The sequence below is a fragment of the Pleurodeles waltl genome, chromosome 4_1 (genome assembly GCF_031143425.1).
Source record: "Pleurodeles waltl isolate 20211129_DDA chromosome 4_1, aPleWal1.hap1.20221129, whole genome shotgun sequence".
Taxonomy (NCBI): Eukaryota; Metazoa; Chordata; class Amphibia; order Caudata; family Salamandridae; genus Pleurodeles; species Pleurodeles waltl.
The window spans coordinates 140,254,955-140,282,034 of NC_090442.1; the positions used below are offsets into that span (position 1 = coordinate 140,254,955).

General features: G+C 47.8%; 2 protein-coding genes across 2 annotated transcripts in view; one reads left to right on the top strand and one right to left on the bottom strand.

The window, feature by feature from the left end:
* Window positions 1–5,525, top strand: part of LOC138288486 (3-alpha-hydroxysteroid dehydrogenase-like) — a 31,779-nt gene extending 26,254 nt beyond the window's left edge. The window contains exons 8-9 of the mRNA XM_069230041.1: window positions 4,374–4,456; window positions 5,190–5,525. Coding sequence (XP_069086142.1) covers window positions 4,374–4,456; window positions 5,190–5,232 — 126 coding nt within the window. The 3' untranslated portion in view covers window positions 5,233–5,525. The remainder of the gene's footprint in view (window positions 1–4,373; window positions 4,457–5,189) is intronic.
* The window catches only part of LOC138287475 (rho crystallin-like), a 383,283-nt gene that overhangs the window by 329,543 nt on the left and 26,660 nt on the right, over window positions 1–27,080 (bottom strand). The gene's annotated exons all lie outside the window — the stretch shown is intronic.

Genomic DNA, 27,080 nt, shown 5'->3' on the forward strand with positions numbered 1-27,080 from the left:
GCACTTTGTGAGCAAAAATATTACCCTGATATTGTAAGAATTCCACAGCTCCCCTTTCACCATACTGAGATTGTGTGGCACCAGCTGCAGCTTTCTGATGCTGCCATGGGGGTTCACAATTGAAATAGTTGCCTCCCCATAGAGCCAAATGAATCAACACCCTCAAGCATCACATACCTCATTTGGACACTGGGGGCAAGGCGTTGAAGGGACCACCAATGAAAGTTTTTTCTGTCCCTTTAAATACTTCTGCATTGCATTGTCCTTGAGCTTACTGTGCACCAGTCTTAGTACCAAGATGCCTTTGAGTGAACTTGCACTTACAAGTAATTCTTCCATTCATTCTCCTCTCCAAGAACAGCTTTCATTCTCTGTAATCCACATAATACATGTGGAAAGGGTGAACTCTTCACCTAGAATCATATTTCTATCAGATATCTTGCAGATCAATATTCTGATTACATTTAGATTGGATTCTCTCACCTCAAAAAAACACTGAAAACAGGAGGTGACAGCCTCCTTTAGACCTTTCCAACCAGACCTCCATGCAGCAGTACCTTCACAGGCCCAGTCCCCTGCCAAGTCTAGAGTTGTTCCTGGGTCAGTGGTTCCTTTTCCCAAAAACTAATCCTGCACCCTGTGGGGGCTCAGTGAAAACAAAATGCTAGCTTAACCATCATGCCTTGGTGATATAACTGACTGGGCCAGATTTGTTACTTGGACTTTTTTTTTTAAGACAAATCATTACACCAAGTAGGTTTTTTGAAAACTAAATAGCAATGCACCTGTTATACTGAAAAGTTTCAGTGCCCTTGAGGGTGCTTCTAACAACGGAACAAGTGGTGGCTTCTCCATCACACTTAACCTCCTAAGCCTCTGTAAAAGAAGCAGGGATACTGATGGTTAAGAGACTAGAAAATTATTCAGTTTCTGGCAGATGTTCCATTACCACTCAACTCTGTTTTCTCCAAAGTATCTTGTCCCTTTTATGCAAGAGCCATTGTCTATCTTAAACCCCTTGTTATTGACCAGCTGGAGTATTTAATGTATATTTAAAGGACAAAGTGATGGTGAACTCTCCTTCAAAGAGAATCTTGCATCAACATAGAACTTGCTTTCATTTATAAAAGCGCTGGGAGTTCTTGGAGGACCAGAACACTTGGTTATTCTTAATCGTCCAGCCACCTCAAATTATCCAACACTCCAGCACCTTCATCCTACTAGGGAACCTGAATTTTCACTGAGAACACCATTCTAACCCCACCTGGATCACCCTACTTGAAAAATCTCTGAAACATCAACATCACCGAGCCCACAGATGCTGCCGGACATCTCCTCGACTTGATTTTCTTCTCTTTCAAAACATCTCAGTCGACAACTGACCACAGAACACCTACTACTGGGGGACTACCCCTAGAACACAGAAAACCACAGGATGACAAAACAGCACTGCTAACAACTAGAGCGCAAGTGAAGAATGAGCCAAGAAGCCACGGACAAAGACATCTTCAAAGCAACCTTGAGAAGCTACCACCAACAAATCCAGGAACCTAAATGCACATTACTATCAGAATGAAAGACCTTTGCAACAAACTCTCAGAATTCTTGTGCAACAGGATCACATGTTATATATATTGCAATTTCTCATCCAGACCATGTTGACTTCGCATCTCAGAGGAAGAACAGACCCTGTGCAGGAAGCCTTGTCAACTTTTTACATTCGGACTTAGAAACGTTTTTGGAGTTACTTCGGACGACTCTCCACAGCAAGTCGATTTTGAGTCAACGTCATCAGATTGCTTTTCCTTGAGCTCCTGTGAAATCCTGGAAGTCTGGGGCTCCAGAGCTTTTCAGCGGGTTTGTTGCGGTCGACGTAAGCCGGCTTGACTCACGACGTCGAATCGGTCCACTTATGGAGCTTTTTTTTAAAATGCCCCAATCTTCTCCAAACTTCTGGATCTTCTTCCAACAGTTCTTTAAAGGTCCTTTAGGAGGCCACAACTCAAGGTTCCAGAAGCTCTGAATTGCTCCTTGAAGGTTAGGACTTCAAATCTCAGAATGCACAAACAGGGAGTCCCTTCTTGAAGCAGTAGAAGACAGGCATAGTCATTTTACTGCTGAACCCCATGTGTGCACCTGATGCAGTCCTTGAGAGTGCAGTGTCCAGGTGCAGGTCAGGGGTCCAGCAGGGCAGCCCTTCTTCCTGTTGTGTTCCTTGTAGGGATCTCAAGTGGAGTGCAGCTCTGCCAGTTTTATTGTTGTTCCTGGGATGAAAACCAGGTGGCCCTCCGTCCAATCACGTGCAGGCTACCGCCCTCTGAGTGACCAATTCCTGGGAAGTGTGGAAAAATCAATCCCAGGGAGCAACATTCTCCAAAAATCCAAAATGGCAGAAATTCAATCTCAGAGGTTAGGTCTGGCTGAGCCCACCCACTGGTGTGGCTAGGTTCCCTTAACACACCCCTTTCCAGCCCTCTTCTAATCTAATCAGGGGGCACCTGGCTGTCTGGTTTTGCATGAAATGTAGGAGGTCCACTAGCTGGCCCAAATGTCCTTCCCTCCTTTAAAGTACAGTTTGGCTGCTCTCCCCCGTCCTGTTTCACCATCTGCTGAGGCAGTTCTCCCCCAGGCATTTCCTTTGTGTTCAGCCCAGGCTACTTCACATCTCATCAAGGCAGCCTGGCCAGGCTGCCAGAGGCTGGCCAATCAGAGAAGGGCACTAAAGGGCTGAAATTGGCAACTTTCAGGTAGAATTCTAAAACTCTTTCCCAGATGTAGTTATATTAAATGCAACAATTTATTATAACAATAAGATTGATACCAAACTTGAAATATTTAGCTCCGTTTGAGACTTTATTATTGAAAAATAAAGTCTCCCCATGTTAGCCTATGGAGCCCATTCACTACAGTGAGGGAAAACGGTTTTGGTTATTTTTCCATAAGGTCCCTGCTTATAGTTACACTTCACCCAACTGGGGGGAGGGGCACCTAGGACACACCTTAGGGGTGTGACATATGTAAAAATAAGGTAGTTTAAGACTTTGGAAGTACCTAATTCAAAGTCGAATCTGGGGTTAGCTTTAACTTAAAAGCAGCCGGCAAGACAGGCCTGCCTTTAAAATGACACTGGGCACATCAGCAGTGCACCCATGGGTGCAGCGCCTATGATGGGGTCCCTAAACCTACATGCCCTACCATATACTAGGGACTTATAGGTAGGTTGATACTGCCAATTATAATTAGCCTACTTTGCATAATCCATTTTACACAGAGCCCTGCCCTGGGACTGGTTAGCAGTACCCAGGGCACAGCCAAGAGTCGGTAACCTCCAGAAACTGTCCAAAACATTTAGGGGTGACCAGGGCAAAAAGGAGGACTTTCCTCCAACCTGGCTCTCTGATTAAACCCCCTCCCAGTCCTACAAGGCAAGGTTCTCACCTGCTCATCACCAGGATGGCCTATGGGCTGATAATGCACTCTATAAATACCCATAACATGAAGATAAACAGTATTTCTCTCTCTGGCCAGAAACCTGCTGTTATTAATTGCTGGAAGACATGCTTCTCTTGATCACACACTCCTGTTGCCAAAACTTCATGGTCTCCAGTTCTGGCCTGCCTGACATTTTGCCACCACTTTCCACCTTTTCAGGTTCCCCCATCTGCTGGTGTGTAGGTTTATAAAATTTCTGATAAATTAGTAATCAAACACCACCGCTGAGCCCCTACTAATATTTCTTATTGCCTCACATTGCAGCAAGTGTTCCGTCCCTCCAATCTTACTCAGCTTTCACCCAACTACCTCCTGTAGGCCTCCAATGAGCCCATATGATTTTGGTACAAACTCGCATGGCTTCTCTCCCTTCCCTAATCTTCCCCATGTTGTAGATTTCTTTTACAGCCTCCATCCAGCAGAATTAATTTGCTCCTGTCCTTCCAGTCCCTTCCACTAGCACTACATTTCCTTCCAGAACACTTCCTCTATTAAACATTGGCATTTGCTGTTAGCCGTAGGGGTGGGTGTCTGGTAACCATCTTCCTTTTGGCCACCACTAGAAAACCACCCTAGATTTACAGCCCCAACCCAGCTACTAAAAATATCCCACTGTCCATCTTCCCTACATGTTACAACAGCAATACAGCTATCAGATGTGCAAGGATGTCAAAAGTTGAAGCCTTCCCAATAGAGCTTCCTCACAAACCCACCAAAACCCAACGCCAAACTAGTCCAGTCCTAGGAGTCCTGGTCTTCATCAACCGCACATTCTGCAATGGGGGAGATGGAGACTGCTCTCCTCCCACTGGCCACTTCTTTGTCCAATGATGATAACTCTCTCGTTAATTCACTGGAGATGATCTATTCTTTTTTGGCAGGTGTTCGACTTTCAGTTAACTCCTGAAGACATGAAAGCCCTTGATGGACTCAACAAAAACCTGCGCTATATGGACTTGAAGATGTAAGTTATTTTATCATAAAATGAGTCTTTTATTCAATTAGACAGCAGAATGTTCAAAGGACTCGGAGGGATGTCTCAAAATGCATGTTTCTACAGCACTGTACACATGTGCTTCCAGGTTTGCAGCAGTGAGAGTAAGAGCACTGGATGCACGGGAAGACATTTTCAATTTTCTAAATTGGCCATTTGGTGTCAAAATTAGCCAGATTTATTGGTCTCCCTTTAACTGGTATCTGGGATTTGTTATGGAGAGGACACACAGAAAAAATTATAATTTCCTTGAAAATTAGAGCACATTAGTAAGTGTGGCTGTGAAAAGGGATGCTATACCTAGCCACTTGAAAGATCAATGTTCGAAAAATCAAGCCTGATCATGGATTTCCAGAAGCCTCCTTGTTTTAGTAAGGCTTATGTATTTGTTGGGAATCAGAGTGTGACTCTCAGGGCTGTGGACATTTTTCTCTTGGCCACCCTCATTTCTCCACTATGAATCTCAATGTTATTGCATTTTGTTTACGTTGTTCTTTGTTGTTTTGTAAGTGAGAATGGGATTGATTGTAACTAGAATAGACATTCCTTCACCAACAAATCCCAGGAAGGTTCAAATCTGACACATCCCTGGTTCATTTGGGAGAATGGCAGGACCCTCCAGGTGGAGCTCTCTAATATTTACTTATCTTCTTCACAAAATGGACATTTCAAATTAAACATTATGTTTTCTTTTTATTTCTAGGGACACAAAGAATCCAGAGTACCCGTTCAATGATGAATTCTAGGAAGAGAAGCAAGATCCCGCAGCAGATGAAAAATAATCGGTTTTCACTCAATTTCTCAACAAATTCAGTTTCAAGCTAGAATAGTGTCCATTTTAATACCAGAGTTGTCAATGCATTCACTGTTGCCATCTCTACTCCTGTTACCTTACTCTTCTCTCCTTGGTCCATGTCTGGCTTCAGCCTTGCAACAGTAGCTCGCTTCCCTTTAGTTGCACAAACTAGAATCTGCTCCACTTCATGGAAGTCGATGGTCTGCTATAATCCCCAGTCGAAATAAACACTAAATCATCTCAGCTTGCCTTTTTTGAGAATATTATGTGCATGATGCAAAAAGGACTCTGTACTAGAAGCTTAGCCAATGCATAGACTGTAACAATGAGCTTGGGTGCAGATATTTTGGTTTGGATCATTGGTTAGGTTTCTTTTGCAAGGGAGTTATAAGGGGAGATCCTTGATCATTCTGTTCGTCGTGTTATTGGGGAGGGGTTGCGTGAAGGGGTGTGCCTGATGTCCCTGTCCTGTGCACCGAAGATAATCGATTTTCTGCCTCCAAAGAACATGTAAAACAGGACTCTGAAGGGGCATCGTTTTACGTATGTTTGGCCTCAGTGCTCAGCAGCGCGCTCCTCTAGCCAAGAGCCTAGGGCCCGGGGCCCCACTACACAGTCACTGCCTGTGCATGAAGGAAGGTGGCAGTGTGAGGTCAAGCGCGGGGCTGGCTGGGCCTCATTAGTCTGACTGGTGTCCTAGGTGGTTTTCTTGCACATGAACTTATCGTGTGGATTCCTGCCGCCTTCAGCTGCCTGCAAAGAGATGGCAACTCAAAACGAAGTTACACTCGTAAACCTTGAACAGCCAAGCACAGTGGCGTAGCTTCAGGGGGGTGTTTGGGGTGTCACACCCCTTAATAAATGTATTTTGTGATTAATAGTCGGACGCAGGTGCTTTCAGTCGGCTTTGGCGAGATTTCGCCTGGAATTTTAACACAGATAATAACGCGCACACACTCTCGTCTGTTCGGAAAGACTTAACAAATGTTTGTTATTTCTCTAAATAATGCGCCTTCTCTCCCTTAGTACCCCTACCAATCCACATTCCTCGCCATTTTCGCTGTCCCTTAAGCCCCTCTCGTGCGCCCTGCTTATCGTGTAATGTATTTTAACATATTCCAACAAGTAGGAGAGATACCCTTCACACCAAAAAGGGACAGGGTTGAGATATATATATATATATATATATATATATATATATATATATATATATATATATATATACACACACAAACAAAAAACTCCCTTTATGGATTTAACAATATTAAAACACTATCACACTACAGACACACTATTAAAATATTCGGGAATAAAGTATGCACTAAGTAATAAATTACCATACAGCGATTTGTAAACCTTACCTAAAATACCCTTATCAGTCCACCTTTTGTGTATAAGTCCACCTTTTGTATATGTTTTCTTTCATTCATTTTTATACACTCTTTAAAAGAAATTCTTAATCACTTCTACATTCATCATATTTTTGTACATCATTACACAAATATTTAAAATGTTTTGAAAAATTGAAGATATAAAAGTTTCTTATTGTAGTATAATTAAGTGAAGATTTTATTGTTCATATGATGTAATTTTGTGAATTTATTTTAAAGAGTGTATAAAAATAAATTAAATAAAATGTATATACAAAAGGTGAACTGATAAGAGTATTTTAGGTAAGGTTTACATATGGCTGTATAAAGTAGTGCATACTTTATTTCAGAAATATTATAACTGTGTGCCAGTAATGTAATAGCGAGTTAACATTGTTAAGTCCATAAAGGGAGTTATTTATTTGTGTGTACATTTTAACATTACATGCCAGTGTGATTGTTGCGAAATCTGAAGGTCACACCCACAGAGCCTTACTGACCAAGCTATGCACCTTCTTGTTCACTCCATTATTATTGGGATTACTCTCTGTAGATCTTCTTACCCCAGAAAGAAAATATACCATTTTCGAAGGGAAGAATTAGCAGGTCTATCCAGGGGCGGCTCCTTCGCAGTGGCGAAGGAGCATCGGCCCCCTGGCTAAGTTAGCCAGGAGCTGAAAAATAAAACTATATATCATTATCGTTTTATTTTTTAGCTCCTGGCTCAGCCAGCAGCAGGTGAAGTGAGAGGCTGGGCCGGGCCACAGGAGTGGGTAGTGGGGAGGGGGAGTGGAGTTTATGCACTTCTCTGTGCGCATGTGTGTTTGGCCAGCCTTCTCAGGCCGGCAAAACACATGCGCATTTAGGTTTCTCCAAGCCGGCTGTGCTACACCGTGGGTTGGAGAAACTGCACAAGCTCTAGTGCACTGTCTGAGTGACACAACAAGCTGCTCAGACCAATCTTGGTGCTGCTCTCATGCTAGTTTTGGCATGAGAGCAGCGCCAGGATTGCTGGGGAGCCTGTGCTGGTGTCCCAGTGAATGCTAGGACACCAGAAGAAGAGGAGAGGAGCGCGGCAGCAGGCATTGGCAACGGGAAAAGGTACATTATTTTTTTTAATGTATCCCCCCACCCCACGTCCCTCCCCTTGAGATTTGCGCCTGCTGCCGCAGCTGGATATACCTGATTTTTTTTAGACCAAAAAATGTTTTTGTTCACTAGTTTTTTTCAAATTGGCAATGGCCTGGTAGCTCCTAAAACAAAGGATTTCATAAAAACAATGACAAAATAAAACAAGCATTGACAAAGTCAAAAGGCTCAGGGCCAACCCCAGATCTGTTGGGTTTTCCAATGCTTGTTATGTGTTATACTCTGTTCCTATTGTAACCTTGGTGTTCACGGAAAGCTGTTTCTTGAATGCACAAGTATATGGTGACTTTTGCTTTCTATAGCACTTCTACAACATACTTCTGCAGTCAGCTCATTGACACACATTTTATAAATCTAAGAAAAATGAAAGACTGATTCCCCCCGCTGGAATCCATACTTGTGCCCTGTAGGGCAGACACATATTTTTGCAAAAGTCACAACAGTGGTACTTACACGCACTTTAGGCTAGGACAAACTTTTCATTACACCGACGAAATCTTGTGAAAATCACAAATGTAGTTAGCACATTTTTGCAAAATTTCTTGCCATTTGATAAGTACAAAATCATGCATAATTTTTCCGTGAGGCACAAGTCTGAGCATAAAATGTTTTAGAAGGACAGCAAAACCACAGCTGCAAGACAGGTCCTCCTCTAAACAGTTCCTACAGTTCCTAGCGCGTTGCTCTCGTGTGTACCTAGTATATGCAAACGTTATGCGCATTTGCAACACCATGTACCGTGCATATGTCAAGTAAATAAGTCCCTATGCCTGAATGTAACATTTCTTTTGCACATTTCAAGTTAAAATTGTGTCACATTTTATGAATGCTGTCACATCACTTAAGAACAAAAATACAGACAACGACCAAGATGTATTTTCTGATGTTCCATAAACTTTTGTTTGTCTTTGGAAAGCACACTACTTCTCAGACTTCTTCTTTGATGTTATCATTGCTCGCTTTACCAGAATTTCGTAATGCGAGTAGCTTACCTGTTATGGTTTTTGTTTAAATTAGGGTTGTGTGAAGTTTCCGCAATTTGCATTTGTATTTTTACGTAAATTATTCTAAACATTTCACGGATGTACACAAGATACAAAACCGGCATTTGTTGCTACATTTTATCATGAAAGGCGTCTTCGTGGTCAGTTTTGATTTAGGATGAATTTTGAGCTGAAAATATAGCGCATAAACGCACGAACCTCTCGTTGGTTGTTTGCATTGTTCCTCTGCGTTCTCGCTATTTTTTTTGTTCCGAGTGCTATGCAATTACACATGGTGTAATAACGTGATTACAGGAATTATGCGTAACAAACGTGACTCGAAATTACGCGAGATTACTACAGTGGAAAGAACACAAACCTAATGGGCGCGTCGCACAATACATCTGCCGTTTATTTAGCAATTGTGTCCCTTGCTGCTTTAAATCTAACCAGGGCACGTTATGTAGCCCAGGTGAGTCTTTATCAGGGGCGCAGTCAAACTTCCCCCCCCACCCCTGCTGTAGCAGCTACAGCAGGGGTAGGGTTTTTGATGAGCCTCTTCTGTCTGCAACTCGGCAAAGACTCTTAATTAACGCGAAAGGTTGTGGATGGATGTCTGAGTGTAATGGTGGATGGTAGGTAGGTGTTGGGGGAATGGATAGATGCATGGATGAGTGGATGGATGCAAGAAAGGGTGAGTGCCACAATCGATGAATGAGTGAAAGGGAGGATAGATGGATTGCTGAATGAAAGGGATGGATGAGTGAAAGGGTGAATGGATGAATGAGCAAATGCAAGGATGGATGGGCAGAGTGGATGAATGGGTGAGTGAAAAGGTGGATGGATAGATGCATGGATGAATGAGTGAAAGAATGGGTGAATGAAAGGGAGGGAGGATGGGTGGATGAGTGAAGGGGTGCCTGGATGGATGGATATGTAAATGGATGGATGGATGATGACAGAAAGGATGGATGGCTGAGTGAGTGAAAGGCTGGATCGATGAGTGAAAGGGTAAATGGATGCATGGATGGATGGGCTAACTGAAGGTGTAGATGGATGGGTGAGTGGATGGATGGATGAGTGGGAAGATGGATGTAAGGATGGATGAGTGAAGGAATGGATTGATGAGTGAAAGTGACTGTAGATGGGTGGCTGGATGAAAGGGTGTATCAGGATGGAATGATGGATGAGTTAGTGAACGGATGGGCGGATGAGTAAAAGAGTAAATAGATCGATAAGTGAAAGGAAGGATGGATGGATGAGTGAAAGGGTGGATGAACAAAACGGTGGATACACAGGTACCTAAAAGGATGGGTAAATGGATGAAAAAGGGATGGATAAATGAAAGGATGGATGACTGAGTGAAAAGAGGATAGGTTGGATATGGAAGGGTGGATGTGGAAGGGTGGATGGTTGGACCGAATGCTGACAGAATGTTGGATGAAAGATTGGATGACAGAATGTAAAGGTGAAATGGTGGATATCAGCGGTGCATGGAAGAATGAAAAGATGAATGGATAGATGCTTGGATAGAAGAGACAAGACGGTTCTTGGGAGGGTCGGGATGACTTGCTTCACTTGCTTGGTGCCATAAAAGCTTTGGTTCAAAGTGGGAGAGATTTTAATTTTCTGACTACTCCTTCGGTGTTTATTTATAGTAAAGCTATAATTATCGCTCTGAGTTCTAGCAAGATGAAACAGACCTTGGACCCATCTGTCTCAACCTAGCGAGCCCCTATTAAGGCTGCTGACAGGAGGGGGCAAAGCCCTTTCAACCCAATGGGTGTTGCACCCTGGAGTAAGTGAGAAAGATTTGCCTTCTAAGATGTTCAACTTGTAAAAGGGTTGTGGGGTTCTCAGTTATGCTTATAAGACATTTTGATGTGGATGGAAGTAAGGTTTCAGTCCACACTTGAAGGAAATCCTGAAGCTGAATGAGTACTACCCAGTGGTGGCCCGTCCTTTAGGGCGGAGGGGCCACGCCCCCCCCACCTTTTGCCCCTCAGGAAGAGTGTCTGTGAGGCTGAACAAAGGTCAGCCTGACAGACTCTCCATGATCTGCTCAGGCAGCCAGGAGCAGGCATGCGCGATTTGCGCACACTCCTGGCTGCCTGAGCTGAACTTTGCTGGGCTGAGGAGGTCACAGTTCCTGTGGGCGTGACCTCCTCGGCTCAGCAAAGGTGCCTCGAGGCCCTCTCCTGGGTGATGAGGAAAGCGTCACCAATTGACACTCTCCCTGGGTGCTTCAGGTTTAAGCCCTGAAGTGCCCAGGGCAAGTGTCAATCAGTGAAAATTCGTCACAGAGTGGGGTGGGGTCAACAGTTTCACTGACCCCATCCCACTCTGTGGCAAGGCTGGGACTGCTGCCTTCCCTCATTGGCTGACCCAAGGTCAGCCAATGAGGGAAGGCAGCAGTCCCAACCCTCCTGGGACCTGGAGGCTGAAGGTAAGTGTGTGTGTGTGTGTATGTGATGTTTTAAATTGAATGTTTGGTGCACACGTGCATTTTTGAGTGTTGTTAATGGATGTGCGTGCATGTGAATGAGTGTGTGCGATCTTTTAAAATGAATGTTTGGTGCGCGAGTGCATGTTTGAGTGTTCTGAGTGTTGTTAATGGACGTGGGTGTGTGTGAAAGAATGAGTGTGTGCGATCTTTTAAAATGAATGTTTGGTGCGTGCGTGCATGTTTGAATGGTATGAGTGTTGTTAATGGATGTGCGTGCATGCGTGTCTGTGTGTGAAAGAATGAGTGTGTGTGTGTGTGTCCCGCCCGCCCCCCTCTCTCCTAAAGCTGCCGGCCGCCACTGGTGCCACCATCTGGACAGCAGAGGCATCTGGCCTATACGTCAATTGGGCTAAATTGCTGCTAGTTCTCCTGAAGGTTTGCATAGACGCAATAGACTGACAGTCACGCTGTCAATCGAGAGTCAGCTTCCAGTACTTAAGAGTCCACATAGCGCTGGAACCTAACTTTACCTGAAGCCTCAATTTAAAACCCATGACGACTAAGCTCATTATAGACCTTGATAGGTTTTCTAAACTCCCACTCATAATTCTTGGCATGGTAGCCTTGTTTTCAATGATGGCTCTACCTCAAATAGTGTATGTCCTCCAAAACATCCCGCAACCTGGTTCCAAAAGATACTTGCCAAGATATGATCTTTTCTGTGGCTCAAATGACCTGCCCATCTTGCCTTCGGTAAATTAGTTCAATCGACTTACGATGGAGGGATGGGCATAATATATATTCGTTTATACCACTAGGCAGCCCAGATGTTGGTAATGATTTAATGATTGTAGGGTGGCATGCCCCCCACAATTTGCATAGAAATAGCATTCATGGCCCGGGACAATATCCTGGATATGCTTTATGGGGACCCCATTCCCTTCCAACCTCCTGAAGCATTGCTATGGTGGCCCTGTTCGTGTGGTGGTCTGCACTAAAACGGATTGGCAGGGGTAGAAGGGACACTCTTGTGGAAGGGGAGATGGTTAGAACACTTAGCCTCGTTCAAGCGGTTCCATAGTTGGGATATGACTGCCATTTCCATGGTTGGAGACGTATGACAGGTGTCCCACATGAAATCATTTAAAAACCTTCAGACTCCCTGCAGAAATCCCAGCTGTTGTATTACCTGCAGTTTTGTCATGCTCTCAAACAACATTGAGATGACCTTTGTGATATCTCTGAATTTAATCCTCATGTTTCCAATATGTAAAGGGGCATATTTAAGAGCCCCTAGCACCAATCCAATGCCACATTTGCGTCATTTTTTTAATGCTAATGTGGCGTTAGAAGGCCAAAAACGCTGTGATATATTTACAAAGTGGTGCAATGCATGCATTGAACCACTTTGTAACCCTTTGCGTTACATTGTGCCACCGCCAGACATAATGTATGCAAAGGGGGCATTCCTCCGTTAGGGGGGGGCCAAAAAAATGACGCAAGGAAAGCAAAGAGATTTTCTGGCGCTGTTTTTTTGGCACTTTTAACGCCTGCTCAGAGGAGGCGTTTAAAGGAGGCTTCCATTCGTCACAATGGGCCTCTGGGTGCTTTGCAGGATTGGCATCCAAAGTTTTGATGCTAATCCTGCAAATCACTGGAGTAGCGTAAAATATTCTGACGCTAGTCCCCTAACTACCGGCTTGGTGTGCTTTATTTTAAATATGGCGCACACATGGTGGCATTAGGGGGGGCGCTAAGGGGTGTAAGAAAATTGGAGTTGCACTGGGTGCAGTGCATTTTTCTTAAATATACCCCACAAAACTCTTGTGAATAACTCATCAGACCTCTTTTTTATGTTATGGGACTATTAGGAGGATTGGCTGAGCCCCTATTAGGGCTCTGACCAGAGAAATGCATGTATGCCCCATGGTCATTTCATAGACACTTCAATTTATCCAACTTAAGCATCCCACATAGACCACCTCACACCAGTGAGAGTAAGGTGCATGGGCAGGCTGGTGGCACCAACATGTATTGCTGCCCTCAGACAAAAGCACACTTTTCCCATGTGACATGGGAATGTCATCCTGTTGGGCAATCCTGGTGGGCAGTGTTACTTTTTTCACGATTGTTGGGGACATCAATAGACCCATCTCTGCAAGTGGCATTGTTGGGTATTGCAGAAGATATTGGGAGAACCCGAGGCGATCACACCCTTATAGACATTGGTACAACGCTCCCCAAGAGGGACATTGCTAAATTCTGGAACTCTCCATTCCCTCCCACTTTGGTCAACTGGAGAATGGCAATGGATTGGTGCATCAAACAGGAGGGAAAAAATTATATCTTTGGGGGTGTCCTCATAGGCACAAAAAAGTATAAAGGAAATTGTTAATATCTTGTAGTTTGGGGTAATGCATTATCAAACTAATTTGGACTGTGCAGCTTGTGGTATTCTTCTGTCCTTTGTTGAGGATATATCTCATGTTGTGGCTTATGTATAAAAATATCATTTTGATTTTAAGAAAAAACAATTCCCAAAGTATTTTAAGAAATGGTAAAAAGTGGTGGATGTGCAATGAGCGAAGTGTGACCCTCAAGGTGCCACTCAAGGCAAACAATTAGGAATACCAGGATGTGTGTGCTCTCTGGTTAGTGTTCTAAGTTGAAACCGAAGACACTGTGATGCTAATGAAAAATATGATAGTTGTTGATTCCACACTATGGGCCTCATTACGAGGCTGACAGTCATGAGACCGCAAACCTCGCCATGGCGGTCCTTCTGCCACAGACCCAGCGATAAGGAAAGCCATATCACCATCCACAATGCTGCCTGGTCCGCCCGTGTGGTCACACCCCTACGGCTTGCGGTGAGCACCTCCAACCCAGCAACAGGCTTCAGGCTGCTGGCCGGACTACAAAGCTGCAAACCACCAGGCTTTCCGTGGTGGTCACCCTGCCACGAAAACCCTGGCAGTCAAGCATCCAGCGACAGGAATCTCCATTCCTGTCGCTGGCACACACATGCACACATGTCCCCACACATGCACACATGCCCCCGCCCATCCACACACATACAAACCACCCAACCCCTTCACGCATGCATACACTCACATACACACCCCTCAGCATATGCATACGATCAAATATTGAATAAGGGTTGAGGTGGTGATTGCCGCACTTTCAATATTAATCCCAGATAAAGAAAACAATATAGGTGCTCAGGTCAAGAGGGCCAACCCCATAGGTCTTAGAAAAAAACATAGGTTTTAAATAATCAAAAATAGAAGACCCAGCACAACCATATGTTTAGTATGTGGAGATCGTATAAATCGTATCTTCAAAGTTCATCCAAATAAATAATTCATAATCCATTGGGTAAATTAATTATGTTTTATTGATCCATTAGAAAAATCACAGAATCCATAGCCAACGCGTTTCGTCCAAATGGACTTCTTCAGGGCTACAAAAATATAAGTATAAAATACAATATATCAATATTTACACTATAAAAACATACATAACGTCTCTACCTACTAAAGTGCTATATAAAAAATGCTGTGAAATTCATAACGAAATCAATCAACTCTCATTGAATTAATGTTACCCAATTGAATCTGTATATTGCAATTATAATGGAACATACCATCATTCTTAATATTCATGTATTTGTATATATCCATTTTAATCTGGAGGGTTAATCATAAAACACACTTCCATTCACATAACTATCACTACCATTTTACGATTATATTAATTGGCCCTATTATATCATGAGAACAGTACAACATATTTGTTCTAAGACCACTTATAGTAATTAGATTACAAATATACATTTTCAAACTTTATTTACAATGAATATAAACTACAAAAAGTGCATAATTTACACATAGATCGAAAATGTAAATTGTAATTGTTTTAAAAACCGAATTTTTATTTATTTGAATGTTACCTTACTACTTTATCAAATTCTCGGTATTATGAGCCAATCATGTGAAAGGATCCTCATATCTAAGGCTATCCGTTTGTTGTCAAAATTCCTTGTTTTTATAATGGAGCGCGCTTATACCGAGACACTAGTTTATTGGTGCATTTCAGTCATTAATAGCATCTTGAAAGTCACATGAGTAGATCGCTCTCAGTTAAGTTTCTATGGCCGCCATTTTACAGGAGTGTACGTATATATATAACATTATAATCTCATATGTGGACGTGTTTATACGGTATAGGAGATAACTCACTCAATCATTTTACCAATGCCTAATCCACAATATTTACCAGAGATTAATTTAGTTTCAATCGTAATCTCACGGCCGCCATTTTATAGTGACACTTTCGTATATGAGAATAGATGTACATTATATTAAAATATTGGGGGTCATTACAACCCTGGTGGACAGTGTTAAAGTGGCGGTAAGACCGGAAACAGGCTGGCGAAAAAAAAAAGGGAATTATGACCGTGGCGGAAACCGCCAACAAAGACAGCCACTTTAACACTCCGACCGCCACAGCGGTACGGACAAACAGCACGGCGGTCACCGCCAACAGACAGATGGGAGACAAAGTACCACCCACAGTTTCACAACCTACCAATCTGCCACCTTTTCCGGGGCGGATTCACCGTGGATAAAAACACGGCGGAAACAGCCATTTCAATGGGAAAACGCTCACCTCTACACACTCCACGAGGAAGGAGGGCACCATCGAGCCGGAACTCCAAATACTCCCTGCGATAGTCTCCCTGCTCCTGTACGATCATCATCAACGCCGGCGCCGAAGACAATGGTGAGTACTGCACCTACGACATAGGGGAGGGGCGAGGCAAAAGTCAGGGACACACACACGCAACACCCCCACCCCGACCCTCACCCACTACAACACACACACCAATGCATTTCCAAACATAACAGTAACAACCCCAAAACCCCCCGGAAGAATGCAAAGACAAAAGGAAATGAGTGCAACCATTGTAATGTATCAAAATACAGTAAGCAAATATATACAGATATATATACACATTCAACAAAATATACATCACGATTAGTAGTGCAGGTATGCACCATTCAATGTCCGTGGACCACTGGGCCCAAAATGCATGGGCGAGGCCCACACACGATACCTGAGCAAAACGGAGAGAACACTGCAGGGGCATCAGATCGAAATACAACAGGCACCTCAGGGGGAAGGGAAGGGGGGGCACCTCAGCCGGATGACAGCCCAACGCCAGATCCACAAGGGAGCTCCATGCCCATTGATGTATCCTGGGGAGTACAAAGCCACAGTCTCTCAAGTCTCTGCAGTGGGTGGGTTGCCCACTGTTCAATCATGGGGAGTGCAAAGCCACAGTCTCTCAAGTCTCTACAGTGGGTGGTTTGCCCACTGTACCATCCTAGGGAGTGCAAAGCCACAGTCTCTCAAGTCTCTACAGTGGGTGGGTTGCCCACTGTTCAATCCTTGGGAGTGCAAAGCCACAGTCTCACAAGTCTCTGCAGTGGGTGGTTTGCCCACTGTACCATCCTGGGGAGTGCAAAGCCACAGTCTCACAAGTCTCTACAGTGGGTGGGTTGCCCACTGTTCAATCCTGAGGAGTGCAAAGCCACAGTCTCTCAAGTGGATGACAGTCTCCACTGGTTCTGGAGGGGGACTGGTGCCCAGAGTGCTTCATTCTGTTAAGGACTGAGGTAGTGGATGCTGTTCTCCAGTGGTTCTGGAGGGGGACTGGTGCCCAGAGTGCTTCATCCTGTTAAGGACTGAGGTAGTGGATGCTGTTCTCCACTGGTTCTGGAGGATGACTGGTGGTCAAAGTGCGTCATCCCGTTAAGGACTGAGGTAGTGGATGCTGTTCTCCACTGGTTCGGGAGGGGACTGGTGCCCAGAGTGCTTCATCCTGTTAAGGACTGAGGTAGTGGATGCTGTTCTCCACTGGTTCGTGTAGGGGGACTGGTGCCCAGAGTGCTTCATCCTGTTAAGGACTGAGGTAGTGGATGCTGTTCTCCACTGGTTCTGGAGGGGGACTGGTGCCCAGAGTGCTTCATCCTGTTAAGGACTGAGGTAGTGGATGCTGTTCCCCACTGGTTCTGGAGGGGGACTGGTGCCCAGAGTGCATTACTCTCCCCGTGACGGTCCCAGTTCCGTCACTCCCCTGCCGCACTTGGGCTAGCGGTGCTTGAGTTGGCAGTGCTTGCCCTGTTCAGCGGTGCTTGCCCTGTTCAGCGGTGCTTGACTTTGCAGTTTCTGACCTGTTTAGCGGTGCTTGCCATGGCGGTCTTTGCCCTGTTCAGCAGTGCTTGACTTTGCAGTTTCTGACCTGTTCAGCGGTGCTTGCCATGGCGGTCTTTGCCCTGTTCAGCGGTGCTTGCCCTGTTCAGCGGTGCTTGCCATGGCGGTCTTTGCCCTGTTCAGCAGTGCTTGCCCTGTTCAGTGGTGCTTGCCGTGGCGGTCTTTGCCCTGTTCTGTGGTGCTTGACTTTGCAGTTTCTGACCTGTTCAGCGGTGCTTGCCATGGCGGTCTTTGCCCTGTTCAGTGGTGCTTGCCCTGTTCAGCGGTGCTTGACTTTGCTGTCTGTGACCTGTGCAGCGGTGTATGCCATGGCAGTCCCTCATTGCCCAGCGGGGCTGTGGCTGCCGGGACCCTCCTGGGCACTGACTCTGGCGGTGGCGTCCTGGCCAGTGAAGATGGGACTGCCCTCCTGGGCACTGACTCTGGCAGTGGCCTCCTGGCCAGTGACAATGGGACTGCCTTCCTGGGCACTGACTCTGGCGGTGGTCTCCTGGCCACAGACAATGGGACTGCCCTCCTGGGCACTGACTCTGGCGGTGGCCTCCTGGCCACTGACGATGGGACTGCCCTCCTGGGCACTGACTTTGGCAGTGGTCTCCTGGTCAGTGACGATCGGGCTGGCGGTGGCCTCCTGTGCAGTGGGGATGATGGCGGCCTTCTCCGCCGTGCTGCTCTTCCCAGACTTTGGCGCTTTCTTCTGCCCCTTCCCCACCTTGGGAGGAGTCACAGCTGAGTCGACACTCCCCCCGGGACCCTTGTGAGCGGCTTTGCCGGCTGGAGTCTTCCCCCTATTCCGTTGGGCACTGTCAAACTTCTGGTGATTCACAGGGGGTGGACTGGCTGTGCTTTGGCTCCGTGTCACATTGGCTGCCCTGGTGCCCGGTGCACTCCACATACCTCAAACAGGCACCACTGGTACTGGAGATTTTTTGGCTGAGGTGCTAGTACGGGACCTATGAATTGGAGGGTGGGGTGGTGGGAAAGAGTTCAAGGTTGCTCAGGAAAAGTTTCTTAGGAACACTGGTACGGGTAGCTGGAGGGGGTCTGGGAGTGGAGGAAGAGGAGGTGGTTGTAGGAGGTGTAACTTTTGATGATTTGGGTGCAGGTGCATGTGCTGGAGGCTGTCGTGAGGTGGATGGATGTTGGGTGTGTGTGTGCCCGGGAGGGGGCGTCACAGACACACTGGGAGAGGACACAGGGGACGTGTAAATGGTAGTGGGGGTGGTGAGTGCAGGTGAGCGGGGTGTGGTGGTGGATGTGCTGGTGCGGGTCCTAATGGCTGTAGTGGTAGTGCATGCAGGTGAGAGTGTAGACGACACTGGAAGGGAGGAGGGAGACGACGAGGAGGGGGACACAGTGGAGGAAGTGGATGTTGCTGTGTCTGTATGTGTGTGATGCTTGTGTGAGTGCCTGTGGGATGTGTGGTGCTTATGTTTGCCTGAGCTTCCCTTGTGTGTTGACGTGTGTGCATGCTGGTCTGATGGTGTGCTTGGGATAGGCAGAGGTACAGGAGATTGGGTCTGGGTGGAGGAAGTTGGAGGGGGGAGGCTAGAGACAGGGACAATGGCTGCCATCAGTACTGAGGCCAGAGATTGCAGGGTTCGATGATGGGCAGCCTGACCAGAATGAATGCCCTCCAGGAATGCATTAGTGTGTTGCAACTCCCTTTCTACACCCTGGATGGCATTCACAATGGTAGACTGCCCAACAGTGAGTGACCTGAGGAGGTCAATGGCCTCCTCACTGAGGGCAGCAGAGGTGGCAGGGGCTGAGGTGCCTGGGGCGAAGGTGATGCCCACCCTCCTGGGTGAGCGGGCACGGGGCGAAGGCTGAGGGGCTGCTGGGAGGGCGGTGCAGGTAGGGGGGGTGGCGGCTGTACCTGTAGAAGTGGGGAGCACAGATTTTGCCGCCACCAGAAGGGAGCTCCCATCGGAGGACGAGTCTGTGTCGCTGGTTGCTGATCCGGTGACCGCGTGAAGCTCCCCTCGCCCTCCGTCCCACTGGTGTATTCAGAGTCCGTGGTGTGGCCCTCCATGGCCATGTGGGATGCAGCTCCCTCGTGCTCCGGTGCCACTGTACCTCCGCCTGATGATGCTGATGCACAAAAGAACAGGGAGAGCACAAAAAGGGGGGGGAGGGGACGGCAGAAGAAAGACAGGTTGAGTGCATGGCTTACCGCTACCGTTGGTGGACAATACAGACACAGCAGCCCCCTGCACTACGCCGCGCTGTTGGGCTCTACTGATGCAGTTCCTGGGATATGGCCTACATGGCTATGGTGGACATCAGCACACATAGATGACACAGGGGCATGTATACCTGTACTTGGCACTCTACAGAGGTGGGGTGGAGTGCCACATGGCCTGCATTACGGAGGGGCCTAGCCTACGGAACTCGCCCTGGCCTAGGGAAACCCACAGCCCTCCTCCCCCACCCAGACACCTTCACTGCGCGCAAAGTCAGCTGAAGGAGAGTGTACTCACCCCTTTGTGTCTGCTGTGATGCCCTCAAGCGCACATTCAACTCAGGGTAGGCCACCGCCAGGATCCGGAACATCAGGGGGGTCATGGTGCGACGGGCACTCCTCCCACGTTGGGAGGCCATCCCCAGCTGAGCCTCCGCCGTCTTCTTGCTCCAGCAGCGAATGTCCTCACATCTTTTCCGGCAGTGGGTGATCCGTCTCTGGTGGACCCCCAGGGTCCGGACGTCCTTGGCGATGGCACGCCAAATATCCTTCTTCTGGTGGGCGCTGACCTACATGACATGTACAGGGGAAGAAGAGAAGTCATTACCAACTGCACTGTCGAAGTGAGTGGCCCACATTCCTGCCCTTGCCATGCGGCACATGCATTCACAGTTCTTCATGCACGCAGAACTCTGCCCCCTTCCTTCTTACAACCAGCCCTCTCCACCCAGGCATAGCCCATACAACTTGCACCCTATGTACTCACCTGTTGGTCTGGAGGACCCTAGAGTAGCGTGTACTGGGGGAGGACCCCGTCCATGAGCTTCTCCAACTCCTGGGCAGTGAAGGCAGGGGCCCTTTCCCCAGACGCACGAGCCATTGTCGCTTCCAGACCGGGGTCACAGCAGCACTTGCAGTATAGGTCCTCTCCCGTCGAAGATCAGGTATCGAGTGATTGAACAGATAGAAAATGACGGTCACGTCCGCAGCGGTGACGTCCGTGGCGGTGCGTATCATCACCGCCGGCGAACTTCGTCATTGGCTCCTGGGACCCATAGGGTCCAATGTTAACCAATGCAGCATTGCGCAGCGGTCTTCGGCCGCCTACCGCGACGTTGTACAACGCCAGCGCAGTTACCTCACATCCCATTGTCCCACTTTAGAGGTCAGGCAGCCGCCATTTCAGGGGCCCACATGGCTTCATTTTCAACTGCGTCACACATACCTAGGCCTGGACTCAACACACTTACAGACAACTTTTTGGATTATGTTTCGTGTTCTGTGTAGCTGTGGGTACATACCTCTGAGTTGCTTGACTCTGTGGTCGCTGTTGTCCTTCCTAGGCACCGTCAGCTGGGACATGTGAGGAGATAGCGGAATCCTCCGGTGTACCAACCGCTGGTGGACCTGTTGACAATGGCGGAGCGACATTTAATCATCACCTACAGGTTTGACCGTGCCACAATCCAGGAACTGTGTACCCAGTTGGAGCCTGACCTGATGTCAGCAATCCGCCATCCCACAGGAATCCCCCCTCAAGTGCAGGTGCTATCAGTGCTCCATTTCCTTGCAAGTGGGTCTTTTCAAACAACAGTGGCCATGGCATCAGGGATGTCCCAGCCTATGTTTTTTAACGTGTTGTCCAGAGTGTTGTCTGCCCTGCTGAAACACATGAGGAGCTACATCGTTTTCCCTCAGGTGGAGGATTTGGCTACTGTTAAAGGTAACTTCTATGCCCTTGGACATATCCCTAACATCATAGGTGCCATTAATGGGACACATGTAGCTCTGCCCCCCTCCCCCCCACAGGAGTGAACAGGTGTACAGGAACCGGAAGAGTTATCATTTCATGAATGTACAGATGGTATGTTTGGCAGACCAGTACTTCTCCCAGGTAAATGCTATGTTCCCTGGCTCTGTGCATGACGCCTACATCCTGCGGAATAGCAGCATCCCTTATGTGATTGGCCAACTGCAGAGGCACCAGGTGTGGCTATTAGGGGACTCTGGTTACCCCAACCTGTCATGGCTACTGACCCCAGTGAGGAATCCCAGGACCAGGGCAGAGGAACGCTACAATGAGGCCCAGGGGCAGACTAGGAGGGTGATCGAACGCCAGATTCAGGTGCCTCCATATGACAGGTGGTTCCCTATTCTACTCACCAAGGAAGGTGTGCCAGATCATCATCGCCTGCTGTATGCTTCACAATCTTGCTTTGCGACACCAGGTGCCTTTTCTGCAGGAGGATGGTCCAGATGACGGTGTTGTGGCAGCTGTGGAGCCTGTGGACAGTGATGAGGAGGAAGCAGAGGAAGAAGACATTGACAACAGGGACTCAGTCATCCAGCAATATTTCCAGTGACACACAGGTGAGAACACTTTCTTGCCTACTACAAGTACTTTCACACTTCTACCTTTATCCTGTCTGTCAATTTCAAGCAGTATTTGGTAACTGAGTTGTACATTTCCATTACGGTTTCACAGGTGTGGTTACCAACGTGTGTCATCTGCTTGCATCCTTCATGGACTTCTGATGTGTGACATAGGTATGTTGACATTACATTTGAGAACGGATTTTGTCACTGTCATAGCTAATACACATTTTCTAAATCACAGACTGACTCCAGATTGTTTTGTGCTTCAAGGGTGTTTATTGAAGTGCTAATTATTGGAGGGGGTGGTAAAATGGTGATGGGTGATGGTGGAGGAATGTCCATGGCAGAGTCCAGTCTATTAGTCTCACAGGTGCACTGCCCATATGGGCATAGGAAGTGGAGCTGGGGCAGTTCCAATATGGACAGGGTTACAAAGTGGGACAGTGGGATGACAATCATGGTGGTCTCATTTCTTGGCGGGGGTCTTGCCATTGTGCTCTGTCCTGTTCCTGGATCTCAGGGACCGCTTGCGGGGTGGTTCTCCGTCTGCAGGGGGTGGGGTGCTGGTGTGGTGGTCCTGTGGCGGGGCGTCCTGTCCACTAGCGCCGGCGGAGGTGGTGGGCAGTTCATCGTCCATGCTAGTGTCAGGGGCCCCTTGGAGTGCCACGGTGTTCCTCATGGTGTTCTGTATGTCCTTTAGCACCCCTACGATGGTGCCCAGGGTGGAGCTGATGGTTCTGAGTTCCTCCCTGAACCCCAAATACTGTTCCTTCTGCAGGCGCTGGGTCTCCTGAAACTTGGCCAGGACCGTAGACATCGTCTCCTGGGAGTAGTGGTATGCTCCCATAATGGAGGAGAGGGCCTCGTGGAGAGTGGGTTCCCTTGGCCTGTCCGTCCCCTGTCGCACAGCAGCCCTCCCAGTTCCCCTGTGTTCCTGGGCCTCCGTCCCCTGGACCGTGTGCCCACTACCACTGCCCCCAGGTCCCTGTTGTTGTTGGGGTGGTGGGTTATCCTGGGTTCCCTGTAGTGGTGGACACACAGCTGATTGACGTGTCCTGGGGACGGAGGTATGGGCCCACTGGGTGGGTGCTGTGCTGGTGTTTCCAGAGGGTGGAAGGTCTGTGTTGGGCTGTGCCTGTGTGAGGGGAACCGACTGTCCCGAGGCCCACGATGTTCCGGGCTGGTCATCTGGATCCAGTTGGCCAGAGCTGCTGTCATCACTGTGGGCCTCTTCTGTTGGTGGGGTAGAGATGTCTGGACCCTCCTGTCTGGTGACGTTAGGTAGTGGTCCTGCAGGGGTGTAAAAGCATAATTATTGCATCTGTGTGTGTCATGGTGTGCAATGGGTGGGTGAGCGTGTACCCCAGTGCTAGCATTCCTGTGTGGGGGCTTGTGTGATGATGGTTGGGGGGGTGTTATGGGTATGTGCAGTGGGCATGCTTTAGTGAGGGGTGACCATGCTTTGTTGTGTCATGCAGGGCTAGGTGTTGGGATGGGTGGTTTGTGTTATTAGTACATTAGTGAGGAGTTGGAGTGATAGGGGAGGAGGTGAGGGTGGGGGAGTGTGATAGCATGCAGGTAGGGTGGGGGATATGATAGTTAAGATTTGACTTACCAGTGTCCATTCCTCCACCGACTCCTCCGAGGCCCTCAGGATGCATAATGGTCAAGACCTGCTCCTCCCATGTTGTTAGTTGTGGGGGAGGAGGTGGGGGTCCACCGCCAGTCCGCTGAACCGCGACGTTGTGCCTGGAGACCACGGAACGCACCTTCCCCCGTAGGTCGTTCCACCTCTTCCTGATGTCCTCCCGATTTCTTGGGTGCTGTCCCACTGCGTTGACCCTGTCGACTATTCTTCGCCATAGCTCCATCTTCCTAGCTATGGAGGTGTGCTGCACCTGTGATCTAAATAGCTGTGGCTCTACCCGTACGATTTCCTCCACCATGAACCTGAGCTCCTCCTCGGAGAACCTGGGGTGTCTTTGCCGTGCCATGGGGTGGTGTAGGTGATGTGTGGGGTGGTGTATGTGGTGATGAGTGGGGTGATGTGTAGTGGTGTGTGGTGTTTTGTGCGTGGATGTTGTGTGGGTGATGGTGTTGTGTGCCTCTGTGTGGTGGTTTGTCTATGCTGTGCTCTCTCTCTGGCCTTCGTCAATAATTTTTGGTCGTAGGGTTTTGTGGGTGATGTGGGTGTGTGTTTTTTTATTGTGTTGGGTGTGTGAGAGTGGTGTTTGTATGTGTATCAGGTGTGTGTATTTTGAATTGTCCAATGTGGCGGTGTTTTGGAGATGTGTGTGTATTTTGAGCGCGGCGGTGTGTACCGCCAATGGAATACTGCGGTTGAAAGACCGCCGCGTGGATTCGTGGGTCGTGATAGCATGGGCATGTTTCTGTTGGCATGACGGTGGAGGATTTGTTTTCGCCAGTTTATCACTGACCTTTGGTGTGGCGGACTTGTGTGGGTGTCTGAAGTTTGGTGGATTCCGAGATGTGGGTCATAATAGCTGTGGCGGATTTCTGCAGCCGCGGCGGTGTATTGGCGGTCTTCTGCACGGCGGTAAGCGCCTTTTACCGCCAATGTTGTAATGACCCCCATTATTTGGATCCTAGATCCACGTGACGTCTGTAATGAATGTGCTATTTTGAATATGCAGACCTATTTAATATAATCGTAAAATGGCAGTGATAGTTATGTGATTGGAAGTGTGTTTTATGATTAACCCTCCAGAATAAAATGAATATATACAAATACATGAATATTAAGAATGATGGTATGTTCCATTATAATTGCAATATACAGATTCAATTGGGTAACATTAATTCGATGAGAGTTGATTGGTTTTGTTATGAATTTCACAGCATTTTTTATATAGCACTTTAGTAGGGAGAGACATTATGTATGTTTTAATAGTGTATATATTGATATATTGTGTTTTATACTTATATTTATGTAGCCCTGAAGAAGTCCATTTGGACGAAACGCGTTGGCTATGGATTCTGTGATTTTTCTAATGGATCAATAAAACATAATGAATTTACCCAATGGATCATGAATTATTTATTTGGATGAACTTTGAAGGTACGATTTAAACAATCTCCACATAGTAAATTTAAGGAAATGCCTCCTTGGCATGGTTACCCCCTGACATTTTGCCTTTGCTGATGCCAAGTTATGATTTGAAAGTGTGCTGAGGCCTGCTAGCCAGGCCCCAGCACCAGTGTTCTTTCCATAAAACTGTACCTTTGTTTCCACAATTGGCACACCCTGGCATCCAGGTAAGTCCCTTGTAACTGGTACTCCTGGTACCAAGGGCCCTGATGCCAGGGAAGGTCTCTAATGGCTGCAGCATGTCTTATGCCACCCTGGGGACCCCTTACTCAGCGCAGACACACTGCTTGCCAGCTTGTGTGTGCTGGTGGGGAGAAAATTACTAAGTCGACATGGCACTCCCCTCAGAGTGCCATGCCAACCTCACACTGCCTATGGCATAGATAAGTCACCCCTCTAGCAGGCCTTACAGCCCTAAGGCAGGGTGCACCATACCATAGGTGAGGGCATAGGTACATGAGCACTATGCTCCTACTGTTTCCAAGCAAAACCTTAGACATTGTAATTGCAGGGTAGCCATAAGAGTATATGGTCTGGGAGTCTGTCAAACACGAACTCCACAGCACCATAATGGCTACACTGAAAAATGGGAAGTAAACTTCTCAGCACAATAAATGCACACTGATGCCAGTGTACATTTTATTGTGAAATACACCCCAGAGGGCATCTTAGAGATGCCCCCTGAAAACATACCCGACTTCCAGTGTGGGCTGACTAGTTTTGCCAGCCTGCCACACACCAGACATGTTGCTGGCCACATGGGGAGAGTGCCTTTGTCACTCTGTGGCTAGTAACAAAGCCTGTACTGGGTGGAGGTGCTTCTCACCTCCCCCTGCAGGAACTGTAACACCTGGCGGTGAGCCTCAAAGGCTCACCCCCTTTGTTACAGTGCCACAGGGCACTCCAGCTAGTGGAGATGCCCGCCCCCTCCGGCTACGGCCCCACTTTTGGCGGCAAGGCCAGAGAAGATAATGAGAAAAACAAGGAGGAGTCACTGGCCAGTCAGGACAACCCCTAAGGTGTCCTGAGCTGAGGTGACTCTGACTTTTAGAAATCCTCCATATTGCAGATGGAGGATTCCCCCAATAGGATTAGGGATGTGCCCCCCTCCCCTCAGGGAGGAGGCAAAAAGAGGGTGTAGCCATCCTCAGGGCTAGTAGCCATTGGCTACTAACCCCCCAGACCTAAACACCCCCCTAAATTGAGTATTTAGGGGCCCCCAGAACCAAGCAAGATAGATTCCTGCAACCTGAAGACGAAGAAGGACTGCTGACCTGAAAGCCCTGCAGAGAAGACGGAGACACCAACTGCTTTGGCCCCAGCCCTACCGGCCTGTCTCCCCACTTCAAGAAAAACTGCACCAGCGACGTGTCCCCCAGGGTCCAGCGACCTCTGAAGCCTCAGAGGACTACCCTGCATCTAAAAGGACCAAGAACTCCCGAGGACAGCGGCTCTGCTCCAAAGAAGAAACAACTTTGCAACAAAGAAACAACTTTTAAAGGACTGCACGTTTCCCGCCGGAAGCTGGAGACTTACCACTCTGCACCCGATGCCCCCGGCTCGACCTGCGGAGAAACAACACTACAGGGAGTACTCCCGGGTGACTGCAACCCTGTGAGTAGCCAGAGTTCACCCCCCTGAATCCCCCCAAGTGACGCCTGCAGAGGGAATCCAGAGGGTCCCCCTGACCGCGACTGCCTGCTTCTAAGAACCCGATGCCTGGTAAAGACACTGCACCCGCAGCCCCCAGGACCTGAAGGATCCGACCTCCAGTGCAGAAGCGACCCCCCAGGTGGCCCTCTCCCTTGCCCAGGTGGTGGCTACCCCGAGGAGCCCCCCCTCTTGCCTGCCTGCTTCGCTGAAGAGACCCCCGTGTCTCCCTTTGAACTCCATTGCAAACC